General features: G+C 34.9%; 1 protein-coding gene across 7 annotated transcripts in view; it reads right to left on the reverse strand.

Annotated features, from left to right (window-relative positions):
- VPS54 (VPS54 subunit of GARP complex) overlaps nt 1–21,744 on the reverse strand; it is a 76,293-nt gene that overhangs the window by 8,959 nt on the left and 45,590 nt on the right. For 6 of the 7 annotated variants that reach the window (XM_055328185.1, XM_055328188.1, XM_055328186.1 and 3 more), the window contains 10 exons: nt 21,626–21,722; nt 17,972–18,312; nt 14,499–14,628; nt 13,692–13,873; nt 12,944–13,056; nt 9,165–9,228; nt 7,878–7,983; nt 6,853–6,940; nt 5,950–6,071; nt 5,746–5,826 (listed from right to left, as the gene is read on the reverse strand). In XM_055328185.1, the coding sequence (XP_055184160.1) occupies nt 5,746–5,826; nt 5,950–6,071; nt 6,853–6,940; nt 7,878–7,983; nt 9,165–9,228; nt 12,944–13,056; nt 13,692–13,873; nt 14,499–14,628; nt 17,972–18,312; nt 21,626–21,722 (1,324 nt within the window). Of the gene's footprint in view, nt 1–5,745; nt 5,827–5,949; nt 6,072–6,852; nt 6,941–7,518; nt 7,620–7,877; nt 7,984–9,164; nt 9,229–12,943; nt 13,057–13,691; nt 13,874–14,498; nt 14,629–17,971; nt 18,313–21,625; nt 21,723–21,744 lie in introns of those variants that run through there. The other variant, XR_008664830.1, reaches the window with a different exon arrangement.

Raw genomic sequence — 21,744 nt, forward strand, 5'->3', positions numbered from 1 at the left:
GGGGCAGCATGATATTCTACTGTATGAATATACCATAATTTATCTCATCATCAGCTGATGGACATTTGGGTTCTTTCCACTTTCTGGCTATTATGAATAATAATGCTATGGACATTCATGTACTGGTTTCTGTGTGAACAAATGTTTTTTAATTCTCTGGGGTGTATACTTAGAAGTGGAATTACTGGGTCATATGGTAACTTTAATCTTTGAGAAAATGCCAAAATTTTTTCCAAAGTAGCTATAACCTTTTACAGTCCTATTCAGCAGTGTATGAGGGCTCCAATTTCTCCACATCCTCCACCAATACTTGTTATTGTCTGTCTTTTTTATTTAGACATCCTAGTGGGTATGAAGTAGTTATTTCATTGTGGTAATGTCCCCATATCTAACTACCATCCTGTACTGGGTTGAACAGTATCCCCCCCCCCCCAAATTCATGTTCACTTAGAATCTTGTAAGGTCATACTGGTTAGAGTGGGCCCTAAATCCACTGACTGGTGTCTTTATAAAAAGGAGAAGGAAATTTAGACACAGACACACAGAAGGAAAATGGCCACATGAAGACAGAGGCAGAAATCGGAATGATGCATCTACAAGCCAGAGAATGCCAACAATTGATGGCAAGCACCAGAAGCTAGAAAGACTCTCTGCTACGGCCTTCAGAGGGAGCATGGCTGACAATACTTTGATTTAAGACTTCTTGCCTCCAGAACCATGAGAGAATACATTTCTGTGGTTTTAAAGCCGCTCAGTCTTTGGTAATTTGTAATGGCAGCTCCAGGTAAGTAGTACACCCCCTAAAACCTTCCTTCACCCCTGCCTCCCCTAGAGATACTATCCTTTCCATCTTACCTTCACCATCATATTTCTCCAGTCACCAAAACTTGATACTGTACTTCTTTATTCTCAACCCTTAAAATTTGGTTCTTGCCACTACCCAAAGCACTTTCCTCCACTATTAGCAACAATCTTCTGAAATGTCTTTCTGCAAAAATCACTGAAGACATCTTAACTTCTAAATTTAGTAATTTCCCTAGGCATTCTTCTTCCTCATTGCTCTGCAGTATTCACACACCTCACACTTGAAACATGGTCCTTGGTCCTCATGGAATGAAATGCTTTCCTGATTCCTCCCCTCCTGACCTTCCTCGTCTTATGTCTCCTAAGTGCAAAGCTTCCTCAATTTTACTCCTCCTTATTGTCTCCTCTTTCTCTCTTATCAATCTCAACCTAACAACTTCTAATATATCTCTAGTCCTGAACCATTTTATTAAGTCACACATTTCCTAAATGTTCCATACCATCCCTGAGTTTACCATGAGCTTTCCCAAACCCGCTCCTCTTTCATGTTTCAATTACTATTGCTGGTATTACAATCCTCCTGCTCACACAGACTGGAAATCTCCCACTCAGTTTTTATTCCTCAGTGGCTAAGGGCCATCAAATGGACTTTCAGATTATTTTGCACATTCCTACTGCAGGTCAGAGTTTCTCAACCTCTACACTACTGACATTTTGGATTACCTTGTTTTTTGTTGTTTGGGCTATCCTGTGTATTATATATAGGATATTCAGTAGCATTCTTGACCTCTCTTCTCTAGCTACCAGTATCATCCCACTCCCCAAACTGTGACAACCAAAAATGTTTCCAACACTTCTGAAAGTCCTCAGAGGACAAAGCTATCTCAGTTAAGAAACACTGCCCTAGGTAAGGTCTTCAAGATTCTCACCTGAAAAAAATGTAGTCACATTTTAATGAGTCCAAATATAAGGTCAACAAACATTTAATAAAACTGACTAGTACACAGTAAGCTCTGGATACATATTTTCTTAGATGTGTGTATATATGAACATGTGTGTGTGTGTGTATGTAGGTATGTAGGTGTATGAGTGTGTGTATGTGTGTGTGAATGTGTATGACTGAATGAATGCATCAGATACTATGCCGGCTAGTGTACAAGGATGAATCAGAGACAGAGATCTCTGGGGAGCTGACAACCTAAAAGCTGATTGGCAGTCCAGAAAGTGGATCCCGCATGCCACAAGAACCCGGGTGAAGGAAACATAGGCAACAGCATAGATGGCTTCCAGAGCAGCACACCTGAGCTGCTGAGTCTTCAAATGAAAAAAATTAAGTGAAAGCATTCCAAACAAAGGACACGCCATATCACCTCAAATCCACTGTACATGCTATCTGATAAATCCTTCTAAAGTGCAATTCTAATCATGTGATTTGTTAACTTAAAAACTTTTGGGTTCTACTTCCACAGAGAGAGCACACAGAAACTGTCTCACTTTGGCAGAGCATAGGAAGAAGAGGTGACTACCTCAGACAGAAAACTAACATTTTCACAAATTCCCAATGGCCATATATGGACTAGCATATGTTTACAGTAAGTGAGAACTCTGGCCACAGCGCAGTCTGCACTCACTCACAAATTCTTCTCCACAGGTCTCCAGGTACTCACAAGCAACACTGAGGTCAGAACTGGAGACCACAGAGTCACTCTCAGTAGTAACACAGGCAAGCAGGAGGTAACTGGCTGCCACTAGAGAAAAGGAACAAGTGCTGCCCACCTCCCTGCACCCTCCTTTTATACAAAGCAAAAGCCTAAAGTCATGGAGAAAGGGCACCAAATTCTTTTATCCCCTGGGCTGTGAGGATAAAAACAAAAAAATACTTCTAAGCCCAGGATCAAAAACTAATCAAAGCAGAGGTTGGCTACCACTGGAGGAGGGGTGGGAACACTGAGAAGGCTTTACTTCTAAGTCTGATTCCAAGACTTATAATAATGCTATGGTAGTTACAACATTAAGACAAGGTATTGCTGTAAGACAGACTTACAGATCAATGGAACGGAAGAGAAAATCTGAAAATAGACCCACACAAAAACAGCCAATTGATTTTCAACAAAGATGCCAATGGAGAAAGGACAGTCTTTTCAACAAAAGGTGTCACAACTATCCAGAAAAAAGAATATATAAAAATCAACTAGAAATGGATCACAGATATATACATAAAACCTGAAACAATAAACCTTTCAGAAGAAAACACTGAGAACTATCTTTGTGACTTGGGTTATACAAAAATTCCTTAGTATAGGACATAAGAACCATGAACAATAAAAGAAAAAACTGGTAAATGAATTCATCAAAATTTAAAAACTGTTCTTAAGACACTGTTAAGAAAATGAAAAGATAAGTGACAGACTGGGAGAAAACACTTAGGAAATACATATTTGATAAAGGACTTATATCTAGAATATATAGAGAACACTTAAAACTCAATAACCCAATCTTTAAAAGTTACCTAAAAGTTTAAACACTCTACCAAAGACTTGGGTGGAAACGAATATATGAAAAGGTACTCAACATCTAAGTTATTATGTAAACTAAAACCACAATGAGATACTATTCCATACAGACACATTAAAAAACAAACAGACATACAATAGAAAGCACTGGTGAAGGTGAAGAGCATCTAAACTCTCATATATCACAAGGAGGGGGAAAAATGGTATAGTCCCTTTGGAAAAAAAAATTGGCAGTTTAAATGAAGTGTCATAAAGTTTTACATTTCTATACAACCATCAATCTATTCGAAGGTATTACACAAAGAAATGGAACATGTGCCCACATAAAGATGTGCACGTGAATGTTCATAGCAGTATTCATAAATGCCAAAGACCAGAGAGAATCCAAAGGTCTATCCACTGATAAATGGATGACTAAACAGTGATACATCCATACAGTGGATACTACTCTGTAATAAAAAGGAACAAACCACTAACACATACTATGAATTTCAAAAGCATTATGCTAAATGAAAGGAGCCTGGGACAACAAGCTACATTCTAATTCCATTTAAAGGACATTCTGGAAAAAACAAACTACATAGATGAAAATCAGATCAGTTGTCAAAGTTTTGTGATGTGGGGAGAGAACTGACTACAGAAGTGCTCCAGAGAATGTTTAACAGTGATGCAGCTGTTGCGTATCTTGATTGTGGTAGTTCTACCAACACATAGGTTAAAGTTAGCCAACTGTATACTTAGAAAGAGTGAATTTTATGGAATGCAAGTTATAGCCCTACAAGCCGGACCTAAATTGTTTAGCTTTCCACTGGAAGTCAAAACTCTTCATTTGCCTTTCCACCATACCTCCCATTCCTTGGTTCATTCACCCTAATACATTAGCTAAGTGGAATAACTTGCCTTTGTTATTAACAACATCAGCAAAAGCATTAGCAGCCAACATTTACTGGAAACTTGCTATAGTCAGACATATGATAAAAAAAAAAGGCACTCCATATAAATATTATCTCATTAATCATCACTATAACCTTATAAGGCTCTATTATTTTTCCCATTTAAAGACAGAAACTGAGGCTTGAGGAGATTAATTTACCCAAGGTGCTTCAGTGGCTATTCTGGGACAAACACTGAATGTGAACTTAGGTCTATTGGACTCCAAAACCCTTCCTCTTGATTCCTAACTGCTATTACCTCAGAGCATCTCATTAGCTCAACTTTATTTGCCCTGATCATGCCTATGTTTGTTTAAAAGCAAAACTTACGTGCATGCCTCATCCATGAGGTTTCCCAGATCTCCCTCCTCAGCTGGTAATCAGCTCTTCAAAAAGCATTAAAAGCTCTAATAGCACAAAATCAATTCTGTACTTATGGCTCTTGACATACTCTACCCTCCTGTTATAATTATCGATATGCTTCTCCTATTAGATATTTTACTATTTGAGGGACAACACTGAAGATTTCTTCACCCTATGTGTCCCACGTACCTCACACAGTTCAACTTCCTGAATGAATAAAGGAATGAATGAATGAATAAATTATGGCTGGGACATTAGTTTAGCCAGTAGTACAATTAGATGTTAATGTTTCATTCTATCCAAGCAATGGTACCATTACTTATTAGCTTTTTAGAATCAGCCTCTATTACTGCGTTATCCTTCTTTCCCTATATTAAATTTTCAGATAAGAAAACAAAAAGCTACAATTAAGAGGTTAACCCAAACCAAATACTGTCTGTTATCTTGGGATGAATTAAAAACAGAGCTAAACTCCCGGGCAACCCATGAAAACCACCAGGATAGGGAGTGGCAAAGAGAGACTTGCTAATACTGGGAGAACGTAATAGGTCAAGGTAACAGGAGACGTAGGAAGTTGAAGTAGGAAGATAGTAGTGAAGAGTGAAGGGTAAGGCAAAGTGACTAGGCCTGATTAAGTGGCATTTTTCTAAAGATACCTTCCAGGATGGGGACTCACTGGAAACCACTGCTTCTTTTAATGGCCCATTTGGAATGGGAAGCAAACAAGAAACAGATACTGAAATTGATGATCTATGAGGGAAATAACAGAGCACCTTAGACTCTGGCACTTCAGGCTGGAAAATAAGAACACACCTTATGACAATTATTTCTCTATTCTCATCTTTGTTCTCTCAATTCTGTCTCTGAAAGACTTTCAGACTAAAACCTAGTTTGAAGAAGGTACATATTTGTCAATGCAGCTAATATAAAAAACTTCTATATACGGTTTCTATCATTCTTAAAATAATCTCCTCCTTCCCCGTTCCAACCCCTTAGGAGATGATTATCCATTATTCAGGCAATCTGAACATTTTATTGAGTTTTTCTAAACCCTAAATTATTTGATTGTTTAGACAACTGTGAAAAGGCATGGTACCTTTAATCAATGCCTAATAATTTCCATAAATCATTACCTTAGATAATAGCTTGTCAAATAAGCTATCCATTATCGCTACAAGCTTAGCTGATATTTCAGCTATGTGGTCATGGTAGTCCTGTAACGAGAAAGAACATTATATTTTAAAGTCCCTGTGTCACATCTAAAAAATACTTAACAATTATGAAATTCCAAAAAAAAAAAATTATGAAATTCCAGTAGAAAATAGAAGGAAAAGTACCTTAGTGATATGATCAAAATGCCTAAGCATGCTATATTGCTTAGGCTGCAGCCGAGCTTCAAAATGAGCCCGGATCACAGGAATGTAGTGCACAATTAACTGCAAACAACGTGAAGAAAGAGCTGAAGATCCCAGTAGTGAATATATCAGGGAGAAACAAAACAAGATATTAGTGGAGTTTAATTAAATATCAAGTTAAATTAAAAATGTCAATTATTTTCATATACTTTATTTCATAAATGAAGAACACACTGGCAGAAAGCAGCAACATTATTTCACTTTGTTTAACAAAATGATTTGTGGGGCGCCTGGATGGCTTAGTCAGTTGGGCAATCTGACTCTCAGTTTCAGCTCCCGTCATAATCCTATGGTCGTGGGATAGAGCCCCATATTGGGCTCCACGCTCAGTGTGGAGTCTGTTTCAGATACTTTCTCTTTCCCCCTATGCCCCTCCCCACTCACATGCTCTCTATCACTCAAATAAATAAAAATCTTTTTAAAAAATGATATGGAACTGAACGATGTAGTAAATATGCTGCTCTCCCCAATGAACTCAAGTTGTTAGTATTACAGACATGAGGAAGCTAATGGGACAACTGATTCTCTTCTGACATCCAGATACCTTTCACCTCAAAGCACCTCATATGTATTATATCTTAACATTTTCTATAGTGATGCAACTTCCAAATAGTGGAAATTCCTCATAACATTTCCCTAGACGTTAATTTTTCAGTAATACACAGAAGAGTGAAGTAGCATTTACTACTTTTAGAGCCTTTAATTAGAGTCATAAAACATCAGGTATAATAAAAACACACAAAAATAAATAAAAATAAAAACACAATGAGCATGGTGACCTCATTGTAAAATCTCAGCATGTGAATTAAGAGCAAGAATCCATACCCAAATTTTTTGTCGTTATTGTTTTTAGTCCAACAACTTGCAGTGCACCAGCTCCAAGAACTAACTGGCAACTTCTTGAATTGAAGTACTAACAAAGGAAGGAGAAAAAAAAAGCCCAACAAATTATTAAAAACTGTTCTATATATGCTGGCGTTGTGTTTACAGTTCTAAAAATACATTCCTCTTTTCTCTCATTCAAGGACCAAATGAATTTTCTAGTAGAAGCAATTAGGATCTATTTATGTAATGACAAAAAAAGGGGGAGGGGTGTTCCTAAATGATATTTATTGTCTGGTAGGAAAAAAGTGGAATTCTAAAAAACAATTGTTCAGAAATTAATCTTTAATCTGCATTCATAAACTAGTTCAGTTTCACTAAAACAGCACACTATATGTTAATTATACTTCAATTAAAAAAAACTAGTTCAGTTTCAGTCATTCTTATTGGAGAGTCTTATTTTCAAAAGGGTAACAAAATCTTTCTGGACTTAAATATGACAACTCAATTTGGGGGCAGAATTAATTGAGTAGACATTTGAAAAAAAGCCTTTTTTTTATGCTAGCAGTTAAAAATATCTGTTAAAATGAAATGGCTGAATAAGATTATCACCACATTTTCATTTTACATCAATGGTTCTGAAAGAATGATTTAAGAAAAATCTCTAACCTTAGTGAGATGAATTTTGTAAAGTTCAGTGAATTCCTTCCATGCACATTTGAAACCAGTCCAGGTTTTTTGACCTAAGTGGCCTCAGTCATGTTCAGCACCTAACGAACAAATCATCTCCTGTCTCCAATGTCATTAACAACTCTATGGGTATAATGAGGAATCACTAAAAGTGAAGTGAGAAGGAAGCAGACGGCCTTCTTCCAGTAACATGTTGTGATGCAACCACAATCAAATGTCACAAAATTAATGTCTTAAAGATAACTTAACCCTGAAACGTCTTAGTTTGAAGGTTAGTCATACTCTAATGAGTTACTTCTTCCAACTATTTTTCCATCACAGAGTGAAATCATACACACCTTCAATAAATCTGACAGACGTGTGAGCATGTCAGTAGTAACAGATGGGATATTGTCCACACACTGGCAATATTCAAGGATAATTCTTATCAAGAGCAATACAGTTCTGTAAGAAAAGAAAGATGACCCAATAAGCACTCAAAACAAGAAAGTTAAAATGATTCAACACATAAAAGTCAATACTGATCTTGATAACTATGAAATTATGTGTTTTACCTATAAACGCAGCAGAGTAGGGACTAAGGTGAGGCAAGACAGATTCCTAGGGTGCAAAATTAAGGGCACTCATTTTCAGGGTCATGAAATTACAGGTAGAATGAGTACCTTAAGTTTTATGCATTGGCACATCACTCTCTGTGTGGCATTCCTAATAAGTAAGTCTCTTCAATAAGGCATCCTGGGGTATCCTGGGGCATGGAGCCTGCTTAGGATTCTCTATCTCCCTCTCCCTTTGCTCACCTCCCTCAAAAAAATATATGAGAGAGCAAGTATCCCATTCCTTGGCATTTCAGAAACACTGACAAAAAGCCTACCCAATGTTGCTGGTTATATAGTAGGTGCTCAATCATGAACTGCTGAATTAACAATGGGAACCTAGTCTTGATTTTCTTGGTGAGATGAAAGAGAAACTGTGGCTTCAAAGAACAATGGTATCTCCTAAACAGTTACTGGTAAGTCACAAAAGGTTTTCCTAACATGAGAAAGTTACCTGAACATGTCATAAACTGAAAAGGGACACTACTGGGAGGTTAAATAAGATTGAGGTTAAGGTGAATAGAGCCATTATGGGACCTCCAAGTTCAATGAGATGCTCAGAAATGAGTGATCCACGTAAAATAGTTTTATAAAAGTCTGAAGAAAAAAAAAGTCTGAAGAAAAAAAAAGTCTGAAGGATATCAGAAAGTAATGATTCAAGAAAGTGCCTAGCCCTTATCACAGCTAAATTGTCAGACCATGTATTATTCTCCAAGCATATTTCTAGTGTCTGCTCTACTGGGCAGGGGTCCACTGTTTATCTTTTGTAATATTCTCTCAGAAGATAAAATATTCTCCCCTTAGCTAGGGAGCCAAATTTTTTGGGGAGTGGTCTTTTTGTCTGAAGAGCCAGAGGGGTACCACTTCCATCAAGCAAGAGTAACAAGATAAAGGATAGTTAAGGAGAGAAGTCATAATTGTTTATAAGATTTGAAATCGTTAATCTAAAATTTTCAATTCACATCAAGGGGAATTAGAAGACTTATGTTTTAAAATAACTGACTTAATAATAAAGAAAAATGTGTTACTCACCCAACGACAGCATACTGTTGTCCCTCAACAATGAGAACTTCAGCTGGTTTCCTTTCTTCTGTAGCTAGAGAGTTAAGCAAATAACCATGAGAGACATAGGAACAAGATGAAAGAAATTATTAGAGAAAAAAATTTAAACTAGGAAAAAACTACAAAAGATTTTAGGGCCCAATTTAGGGCCCAGTAGGGCCTAAAACTATCTTATTTCTGAAAACAAATGTTGACTTCTTGAGAAGCAATTTGGCACAGAATAAAATATATTAAGTTTGGAATCAGAGAAATTTGGATTTGAGTTCCAGTACTACTGGTTACTGGATGCATGACTTGTGTCAGTTAGCTAACTTCTTTGAGTCTCAACATCTGTGTCCATTAAACATGGATAACAGTATTTATCATTCTATTGTTAACAACAGAATTCAGGACTACAAACCGCCTATCCTCGGTCTGGCACATGATAGGTGATCAGTAAGTGGTAAGGAAAAAAATATTAGTTTGAAAAGGCAGAACTAGAATTTCAACTGGTTATCTTTATTATAATTCTTAGAATACAAGCTAATTCTTATATTCAATGGCAAGAGTATATCTTTAATTTATATTTATATATAATATATATTCAATTTTCAATTTTACTACAGAAATTACGGTATTTTCAGCATGTGGTTTTTCTTATTATAAAACAAAATTCAGCATGTTGAGGTAAAAAGAACAGGTGACTGGATTACTGTCCTGAATCAGCCAAATCAATTAGATTATCATGAGAGAGTCATCATGCTTCCCTCAGCTTCAAGTCCCTTTGACTTGGCATTAAATATCTACCTTCCTTATTTCTTTAAAGGAAAGAAATTCAGTGATACAATTTCTAACTACAATTCATTCTGTATGTCGGATTAAATTTTTGAGGACAGGGATAGTGTCTTAATCAATTCTCCACATTGCAGAGAATCGGCAGAGCACAATAATGTAGAGAAGGGTACTAAAGTTAATCTGCCTGAATTTGGAGCCCAGCTCTACCACTTACTAGCTCTGTAACCTTAGGCAAATTGCCTAATCTCTTTGTGCCTCAGTTTCCATATATGTCAAATGGGAATATAACAGTATCAAGTTCATGGATCTATAAATGAGATAACAATGTATTTAGAACAAACTGTGTAGCATCAAGTAAGCATTCAATTAAATATTAATTGTTATCCATTAAATTGCATTTCCCCATGCCTAACCAAGCAGCTAGTAACTCATTAATGGATGGTGGATGAATGAATAATAACCAAGGATCCTTAACTGGTAAAAACTAGTAAAATGTTAATGGACTTCTAATAGCATGTACTTTCTTCTTGCTCAGAGGGGGGAAAAACTGGGACAGAAGTAAGGTATATAAAAGAAACCTCTTATTGTCAGTATCCTCCAAAGAGAAAGTAAAAATAAACAGTTCACTTTGAAACACACACACACACAAACCCCACAGTTAATTTTTTAATTAAAATGAGAGAGTGATTAAGTTATGTTTGCATAAGAGTGAATTCATGTAACACTTTGAGCTATTCAGGGAGAGAAAATATGTCATAGTCATCTAGCACAGCACCTCACAAAGTGAGAAGTCATCAAATACAGCCTGAAAGAGTAAATGAGAGATAAATCTTATAATTTTATTCTTGTGATATAAAATAATCAGTGTTTTATTTTTTCCTTCAATCTTTGCCACTTGAATACTTTTGCTTTGCTATCATGTGATCAGTTAAAAGACTGTGACCACAATCCAACACTGTCACCTACTAAACAATAATCATGAGGCAATAGAAATCTACTTAATTCATTCAATTCTTCCCTCTGTCCTGTATGAATTACTCTACTTTACACCTGTTCTTAATCCCACCTCTCTTGTCACAGGGTTAGAAGAGATAGCCTTTCACCTCAACCCTAGATTTAATTCCAGGAGCCCTGCCTCACACTCAGTACATGCCACTCTTCTGTTTATTCTTCTTCCTCTTTCTGTTAAACATAAAAATATAATTCAGTTTCTCTCAATTCCCTGAGTGGATTAAAGTAATTACCTAATTATTCTCTTAGGTCTCTAATGCTACTTCACCACTCACTTTCCCTTCACAACCAAACTTGTCAAAAAAGGAGGCTAGATTTGTTTGCCAGTCCTCACCTTCCAAGTTACTCAGTACTCAACTACCAACTGACTCTGTCACTCTACTGAATTATTAAAATTGCAAATGATCTCCTACATGTCAAACTAGTAGTCACTATTTGTCTTTCACTCAGTCTTTCTCTTGTAGTACAGGCGCATTTTGTGCAAATGTTGATATACACAGTTTAAAAATATTTCTATGTAAAAATATTAAGCTTTTATTAAATGCATCTACATACTCCATTGAAAATATCTGATAATTGACTGGTTGCCTCAGTCAGAGCATGTACCTCTTGATCATGAATTCAAGTCCCATGATGGGCATGGGTTCTACTTAAAATCAAAAAATTTAATTTGTATTTTTTATTTTTTAGAATACAAAACGTTTTTTTTTAAGATTTTATTTATTTATTTATTCATGAGAGACACGGGGGGGGGGGCGGGGGAGGGGGGCAGAGACATATAGGCAGAAGGAGAAGCAGGCTCCACGCAGGGAGCCCGATGTGCAACTTGATCCCAGGACTCCAAGATCATGCCCTGGGCCAAAGGCAGACGCTCAACCACTGAGCCACCCACGCGTCCCGAATACAAAACTTTCAAAAAACTATTGGACAATCTTATAATTTCAAATCTGGTATTACAGGGTAAATTGTACATAAGCTTACATTATTATTACCTGACAACTCCACATTAATTGGCATGCAAAAGTATCTTTCAGTCATTATATTTCTTTCATATGAAACCCAACAGTCATTTGATACCAATGACAATTCTTTTCTTGAAACTCATTTTTTAAGAATCTGGATTTCCTCCTATCTCTCTGGCCCTTCCTTCTGAGTCTCCTTCATAGTTTTCTTTTTCTACAGTTCTTTACATTTTGGTTTTCTCTATTATATCACTACTGCATTACTTATGGTTGCTAATCCACATTTTTTTCCATTAGGGTTAGCCCTTTTAAAGGAGTATTATAGGGCAGCCCCAGTGCAGTGGTTTAGTGCCGCCTGCAGCCCAGGGTGTGATCCTGGAGGCCTGGGATCGAGTCCCACGTCAGGTTCCCTGCATGGAGCCTGCTTCTTCCTCTGCCTGTGTCTCTGCCTCTCTCTCTCTCTCTCTCTCTCTCTCTCTCTCTCTGAATAAACAAATAAATAATATTTTTTAAAAAAATAAAATAAAGGAGGATTATAACTGTTATCTCTGTTTTAATATTTGACACATAGTAGAAGCTTACTAGTGTTCATATCTTTCAACATGGTACAGTGAGCATAGCCATTAAATTATATAAAGCTGGTTTCAAATCTCAGCTCATCATTTGTACAAAATTCCTTAATCCCTGGAAGCCTTAAACCTCCTCATTGTTAAACAAGGTTAACAATAACATCTTCATCATAAGTTGTTGTGCTCATAAACTGGAATAATGCATGTAAAAGCACTTGGCCCAGTGTCTGGCATATGGTTAACATTCAATACATATCTGAAATTATTATTACAAATTACTACATATAACTATTCCAGTCAATTACTTACTAAGCTAGCATTATTAGTTCTAGGCTTTTCAAGAAGCACTGTCAATTCAAGAAATGTTAAGCATTCCTATAAAATGAATAAACAGTATAAAATCAGAAAAGAGTGTGTGAAAGAATACACATACCCCCTGACTTTTTTTCAGGTAAAGCAATCTTTCCACCTGATATAGAATCAACAAGATCCTGAAATTCTGCAGGAACATCAGCTTGCTTCCAGCGCTCATTGTCTAGGAGGAGGCTATTCAAAAGAGGAAAAAAAGAAGATAAACTTTAACAATATTTCAATACCATCTTCTTTGATTGAAAAGAAAAAGCTGAGTACATATGACTTTTTATTGTCATATCTTTTAGTAATAATAAAGACACTACATGTATCGTAGTTAAATTCAAGTAGACCTCATATTTACATTTTACACAATAATGGTCATTAGCTGTTAATAGTACTAAGATTTCTAAAATAAATGTATACCTTAATAAATTGAAATAATTCATAATTTCATAATCATTCAATATGAGTACTTTCAGAAAATATTTCTTTTTATATTTCTTAGTCTAACCAAAAAGAATTGTGAAACATAATTAAGTTCCCACTGAGTAGGAAAGGAAAAGTCAATCTATTGAGGATTTTTCTGATTAGTACTTTAATGAAAATAAACATTTTTTTTAAATAAACATTCTAAAAATAAAATAAAATAAAATAAACATTCTAAATCCACTTTGAAAAGCCAAGAAATATGATTTTAATTCCACAATCTGCCTTTAATGAAAAAGAAAAAAGTTTTTCAGGGATCTGGTTAGCCAATCAATTAAATATAAATCATGTTTTGTAAAGAAAAGGGAAAAAACTGAACAGAATGAACATGGTAATGATACCTGAGCTTAGTTTTTCTCTCTTCATGAAATCTGTTTACAAATTTATTAGCTTGGCTCTGAAGTGCTCCAAGTAATGACATACTTTTTCTTCCACAGATCTGTTCAGTATCTAAAATGAATGTTTCCATTAATCTAGAAAGTGTTATGAATTCCGTGGAATTTAGCTTCTCAAGAAAACCATCCTAAATTTTAAAGATAACACAAAAATCATGACAGAGAGTTAGGTATAACACCAAATAAGAATAAGCTATAAAACCAATTTAGTTTAACATGTTAATTATATTATTTTAATAATACATATTAATGCATAAACATTACCTTAAAATCATTTTTAATGAAGTTTCTCAATACTTCAGTTCCAGAAATTGAACATAAAAAGCTTAAAATGCCTAAATTTTACACTGATCTCTTTATAATATAGTAGCTCAAATAAATTCAAGTCATGCTATAAAATGTTCACAATATTGGATTTCAACCATTTTCATTAATATAGTGGCTATACACACATATATGTAATATGTACATATATAAAATAGCATATTCAAATTAATTAAGGCATTAAATTTAAAAATTAGTCTTTCAATCATTTTTTTTTAAGAATAATAAATTTTCTTATTTCTTTTATTTGGATTATTTTACATTTCAACATCTTCCTAATAGGCCACACCAGTATCATTAACCTTATTAAATATTAAAAATATAATATGCATTATAGGCAACATAGGGACACAAGCAAGGATATGATGCTAGATCTTCAAAATAATTATACTTTGCATAAAATATCTAAAATTTCATCAAAGAACTAACCTTTGCTCTTGACATGAGAAATTTAACAGCTCGATCATGGCATATATCTGAGGCACTATACAATAATTCCTGGATATTATTTGCCAGTTTTTCTAGCTCTAAATCAGTTAATTTCATGTCTTCATTGACCCTGAAAATGACAAAAGAGATTAAGTCACGGAAATTGTGAGTATATTGTTCTCGATGGGTAGCATACCAATAAAAACCAAAAAGTTGTAAATTCACATCTGACAAAAAATTCTGTGATATATCAAATGCTTTTTGTGTGTTTGGTGAAACATCACTTAAACAAGCTCAGATAATACAAATATTTTACCCTAATATTATATAAAAATAATTTTCTCCATCTATGCATGGGTGCCCAGGATGACACACTGGAAGGAGGAAGGAGAGATGTTAGTTCATGACAAACAGGCACTCTTTTTTTTTTTTTACCTAGAATTATGAATGATTGTTAATACTCAGTTCAACTGAGCTAATATTTCCTGAACATTTATTGTGTTTAAGTGCTAGGTACATGAGGGGACACAATAGGTGGCTGTCCTTAAGGAACAGTTCTGTGGGACCTGGTATCAAAATAGCACTGGACTCTTTATGTGGAAGTAATAAATATGAGTTCAGAAAGATAAACATATGGGAAAACAGAAAAAAGACTCATATTATTATACACAAAAATAAATTCCAGATGGATTGTACATCTAAATGTGATGAGGGTGGCAACAAAGCTTCTAGAAGATAAGAAAATATGATCAGGGCCTTAGGATAGTTTGGAAAGATTTCTTAAATAAGACAAAGAAGGGCAGTCCAGGTGGCTCAGCGGTTTAGCGCTGCCTTCAGCCCAGGGGGTGATCCTGGAGACCCGGGATGGAGTCCACGTCAAGTCAGGCTCCCTGCATGGAGCCTGCTTCTCCCTCTGCCTGTGTCTTTGCCTCTTTCTCTCTCTGTGTTTCTTGTGAATAAATAAATAAAATCTTTAAAAAAAAAATAAGACAAAGAAAAAAAAAAGCAAAAACCACAAAGGAAAAGAATGAATCACAGGATTACATTAAAACTAGGAACTTTTGTTCATCAAAAACCCCAGTAAGACTAGAAAATTCTTATAATCTGGACAACCAACAAAAGGATTGTGTTGAGACTACATAAAAAACTCCCATAAATCAATAGGTAAAAGAGAAACCAATAGGGAAGTGGGCAAAGAACTTGAATTGGTTCTTCACAGAAGAGGACATCCAAACAGCCAATGAATATATGAAAAACGATCTCTTACCAATCATCAGGAAAATAAAAATTAAGACTAATATACCTGCAACATATCCACCAGAATGGCAAACATGTGAAAGACTGACAGTATCAAGACTAAATGAAGATGTGTAGTGACAGGAGCTCTTTCACATTGCTGATGGGATTGCACATTGACCATTCACATACCTTATTCATAGAATATTCAACAGAAATGCTTATAACATGTGCACCAAAGACACTTAGAAGAATGTTCACAACAATCAAAATGCAAATAACTCAAATTGAATTTATGGTAGGATAAATACATTGTGGTATAGTCAGAAAGTGAAATATTCTGCACACAAATTAAAATAAATTACTGTTATATGCAAAAACTTAGAAGAACATCACAAACATAATAATGCTGAATGAAAGAGATTTGAGATAAAAGAATATGATTTCATTTATGGTTCCATTTATATAAAGTTTAAAGGCAAGAAAAAAGAACCATTTTTCATGGATTCCTTTGGTAAAGAGTAAAAACGTAGTCACAAGAGAGGTTTCTAGAGAGCTGGTGATGTTCCATTTCTTAACTTGGATGATGATTACACCAGTGTATTCACTTTGTGGTATTTGAGGTGAAAACAGATAACCGATGTATTGGCCTATATGTGCATTATGCTCCAATTAAAAAGTTAAAACAAAAAAGGCAGGTACCAGCTCTTTCTCCTCTCCATCCTATTGTTAGGAATACAGATTTGATTATAAAAGCTGAAGCTGCCTCTTTAGAAACAGATGGAAGCTACAAAACGAGGATGGCAGAGCTGCCTTAGTGATTGTGGACCTCTTACCTCTGAACTGTTGTATCAAAGATACTAATTCTATGCTACAGAGGTTTTTTTTTTAATATATTTTTTTAATTTTTATTTATTTATGATAGTCACACACACACAGAGAGAGAGAGAGAGAGAGAGAGAGAGAGAGAGAGAGGCAGAGACACAGGCAGAGGGAGAAGCAGGCTCCATGCACCGGGAGCCTGATGTGGGATTCGATCCCGGGTCTCCAGGATTGCGCCCTAGGCCAAAGGCAGGCGCTAAACTGCTGCACCACCCAGGGATCCCCTATGCTACAGAGGTTTTTACACCTTTTGTAATAGTTTCAGACTGCACCCTAACCAATAAATGTGAAATATTAGACTGAACAGAGAAAAAATATTTGTATTAATATGTAGTTCAGGGTTTTCTTTTTGGTGGGGATAGGAGTATGATAGCTGACTTTATGCTAAACTGTAACCTTTATAAGCTCCTGGGACATAAGCTGACTTCTATAAAAATGAAAAAAAGTACATACCAAATTCTTGTTATTCTTAATAACTAAATCCAAACTGTGTTCTTGGAACTGAAAGATTTTATTAGCTTTGTTTTGCTTTGCTCTATACAAAAGATTACTGGGACAACAGGTGAATTTTACATTTGGTTAGATGGTAATAATCTATCAATGTTTTCTTGATTCTAATTGGCATATGGTAGTTATTTAAGAAAGTATTCTTGTATTTTAGGAAATATACACTGAAGAATATGGAGATAATGGGACATCATGTCTGCAATCTTTTGCCAAATGATTCAGAAGAAAGTATTAACATGAGAGACAAGAAGAGAAGGGAGCAAGAAAGAGGAAGGGAGAGACAAGGCAATGCAGTAAACTGTTAAGAAATGAGAAATCAAGGTAAAGGATATATGACTTCTTTTGTACAACTCTAGCAACTTTTCTGTAAATTTGAAATTATTTCAAAATAAGTTTTAAAAAGTCATGTTTGAAAAGATGGTGTGATCCACTTGCAAATTCACATCTTTGGCAAAAAATGGTCAATCGAACAGATCTTCACTATACACAAAATACAAAGGTATCATAGTAGAAGAAAGAAAAATAAACAAGGTAATGCTTATCTGATTTCCAAGACAAGTTCCACCACTAGTAACTTTAAGTAAGTGGACTAAACTCTCTGAAATAAGGCATTTAATTAAATGGTTCCTTTCCAGCCTTAAAATTCTGCAGTTCTCAATTACTTCCAATGCTCACCTCTTTACATTCCATACATTTTCAAAAAGATATGTTTCATAAAGTTAATTTATTTTTGTTAAATTAAATTCCAATACTGAAGTTCATATGGTTCTTTCAATAAACTGTCTTGTTGAAACCATTAATAAGATGACTCAAAGTCATGTAAAGTTCGCAGCAGTCACTATACTCACATAATATCCACACCTCCTGGAGTAGCAGATGATGATGTCTGCTCTTTGCTGGATGAAGAATCAGTAGTACATTCTGGTTCGGATACCGAATCACTGCTGCAGGGCTCACTATTTGGAGATGCATTTCTTTGAGAGGTAGTATCAATTGCTATAGGTGTTAATTCACTCTCATTGAATGCATCACTTATAAACATGCCTTCATGGGTTAAATAAGCCACCTCTGTGTCCAGTGAATTGTCTTTTGTAACATTCTTCTGTTGTGAAATCTCCTCCAATTCTCTGGTCCTTCGGTTTTTGTCGAGAACTGAGAGAACAACACTGTGAATGATATTTAACGTTGCCTGTAAGAAAACAGGATACATTTTTAAAGGATTTAAAATAACACATATCTAAAGTTCCCAAAAGTGCATTCTGCACATTTACTTTTGAATATCTTATAAATGAGCACCAATGTTATGCATATTAGAATTTCTACCAATTTTTTATCACACAGTAAAGGTGACTGTGAAAAACAAGAGAAAGCTTAGTAATAGAATTCTGTATTTTAAGTGATTTTGTAAGTTGAAATTTCCCTAAAATATATTGCATACATACTAAATAGTTTAAATAGCCTACACTAAACAAAACATAACTTGCCTATCATATATCTGGTATAGAGTTAAATAGCCAGAATATATAAAGAACTCTTATAACAAAAAAAAATCTGATTAAAAAATGGGCAGAAAAAAAAATATTTCTCCAAAGAAGACACGCAAATGGCAGATTAGCACATGAAAAGATGTTTAACATCACTAATCATTAGAAAAATGCAAATTAGGGATTCCTGGGTGGCTCACTGGCAGAGCTCTGCCTTTGGCTTGGTGCATGACCCTGAGGTCCTGGGATATAGTCCTGCATCAGGTTTCCTACAGAAAGCCTGCTCTGCCTATGTCTCTACCTCTCTCTTGGTGTATCTCACAAATAAATAAATGCAATCTTTAACAGTAAAGAAGATGCAAATCAAAACTAAAATGAGAGACCACCTCACACCCATTAGAGTGATATTATAAAAAAAAAAACAGGTGTTAGAATATGGAGATATTGGAACCACTGTATACTGGTAGATTAAATAACAACTTCAAATAGTTTGTTCTTGTAATATAGTAAACACTTATAAACAATATTTTCTTTCTCTCTCTTTTTTAAAGATTTATTTATTTGAGAAGAGAGGGAGAAAGTGTATGGGGGAAGGGTGGAGAGAGTGTATGGGGGAAGGAAGGGGTGGGGGGAGGGAGGGAGAGGGGGGAGAGAGAGAGAGAGAGAGAGAGAGAGAGAGAGAGAGAGAAAATCCCAAGCAGACTCCACACTGAGCGTGGAGCCTGATGCAGGGCTCAATCCCACAACTCCAAGATCATGACCTGAGCCAAAATCAAAAGTCAGACACTCAACCAACTGTGCCACTCAGGTGCCCCCAAAACCACCTTTCCTGATCACAAAAGTTATACATCCCTTTGTGGAAAATTTAGGAAAAATAAACAAAAAATAATAATAAATTTAAATTATACTGTCAAAAGATAACTACCAAAAAGACAAACTCTTTGTTACACAAAGATAAAAAGATAAATCTTTTTAAAATAGCTGAGCTCATACTATGTAAATAGGTCTATATTTTGCCTTTTTACTTAATGTTATAATATACACATTTTTTTTTTACAACATTGAAAATCCTCAGCTGCATGATAGTCCATAGTAATGAATATATCAAGCACAATTTACCATTCCTCTACTGTTAGACATCTGGGTTCTTTCCAATTTGTAATTATTTAAAAATTCTCAATTAAAAATGAACAGCTTGCAATTAACACTACTTTTCATTGAAATCATACCCTTACAGAATCACAAACTTTTTTCAAAGAAAAAAGTACCATATTTATAGATTATATATCATCTTCAGAGATGTTTTACAGAAGTATTAGCTTATGGGGTCTAAATGTGAAAATGAGAAATGACAACTATCACAAATCACTGTTCCCATACTCTACATATATCAATAAAAATTTGGCTTAATTTAACTGATACAAAACCTAAAAGTGAAATAGCTATTTAAAAAATCACTGGCAAAAGATATGAAGCAATAGAAGTACCATCCAAAAATGAATGGGATAAAGCAGATGTAGTGCACACGTGCGCACACACACGGATATTAGTCAACCATAAAAGACTGAAATCTTGCCATTTGCAACAACATGGATGAATCTAGAGGGCAAAATGCTAAGTGAAGTCAGTCAGAGAAAGGCAAATATATGATTTCACTCATATATGGAATATAAAAAACAAAACAAAGAACAAAAGAGACAAAAAACCAGACTCTCAAATATAGAGAACTGGTGGTTGCCAGAGGGAAGGTGGGTAGGGGGTGGGTGAAAAAGGTGAGGGGGATTAAGGGTACACTTATCATGGTGAACACTGAGTAATGTATAGAATTGTTGAATCATTATAATGTACACCTGGAACTAATATAATACTGCATGTTAATTATATTTAAATTTAAAAATTACTGGCAAAATGTTAGCCAATTCTATAATTTGCAGTGTAAGAGTTCTATACATCACAGACATGCAATAACAGAAGAGTATGTGATACAGTCATGGTGGGAATATAAGAAAAAGTGAACACATGGCCTAGTGTTTGAGCAATCCACAGATACAGTTTTGTTCTCTATCACTCTCAGTAGGTGGGGTCCACATTTTGGCAGAAGTCTAAATTAAGTGAATCACATCTTAAAAAAAACTTTCCCACTCAGATATACATGACTTAACATCACTCCAATATTGATAAGGAAAAGTCATGTCACAGATAAGTACCAAAGTCCCCCAGACCATTTAACAAGATACTTAAGAGATGATAGGGGGAAAAAAAAAAAAAAGAGATGATAGGGATGTTAACTAACACATGTAACACAATAGTGCCATCTGATAATCCAAAAAATGTTAAATTTCACAAACAGCCTGTTACATTCAGTAATTCCTAATGACCGTCTTATTAAAACACAGCTATGTCATCTTGGTAATTCTAATCAAAATGTATTATTAGTCTATGACATCCTTTCTTCTGAAAAATGCTGTGTGGCATGTGTTTTTTTCCTTATACTGAGTGGCTTAAAATTAAGTGATTTGACTACTGAGAATAATTAAATGTAATGTATAATCCTCGACTGGCTTTCAGATTAAAAAGTGAAATAAAAACCTAAAATGAAGGACATAAGTAAAGCAATTTAAATTTGAACTATATGTTAAAAAATACCATTATAGCAACATCAACTATTTCTAGAAAAAATAAGTGGTTTGGAACAGATTTTTGAGTGTTTTATAATATTGTACCTCTAGATAATCCAGAGAGATTCAAGAATCACAAAATCACAAGAGGAAATATTACTGTATAATATTTAATGCAAAGCAAGCATTATATTTTTAATATAAAACAAATCATTAAAAATTAGAGTATCAAAGTACTCTGAAGCACTTCAAATCTTACTTGAAACCAAGCTTCTTTAGAAAAATTACAAAAACAAATTGTGTTTTTCTTCTAACTTTTTTCTGTATGTATGTTATACATCTAGAAAGTAGACTTACTTTTAGGGATATTCTGGACAAACTGATAATCACATAGGCTTACCTTAACTCTTTGTAGGAAAATTGTAAACTTAGAGAAAATATCCTTTAGTAAATCAAACCACTGAGGAAAATTCAACATTCTCATCTGATCTGCAAGCCTAAGGGAAAAAAAAAATTCAA

Source organism: Nyctereutes procyonoides, unplaced genomic scaffold, assembly GCF_905146905.1.
Source record: "Nyctereutes procyonoides isolate TBG_1078 unplaced genomic scaffold, NYPRO_anot_genome, whole genome shotgun sequence".
Lineage (NCBI taxonomy): Eukaryota > Metazoa > Chordata > Mammalia > Carnivora > Canidae > Nyctereutes > Nyctereutes procyonoides.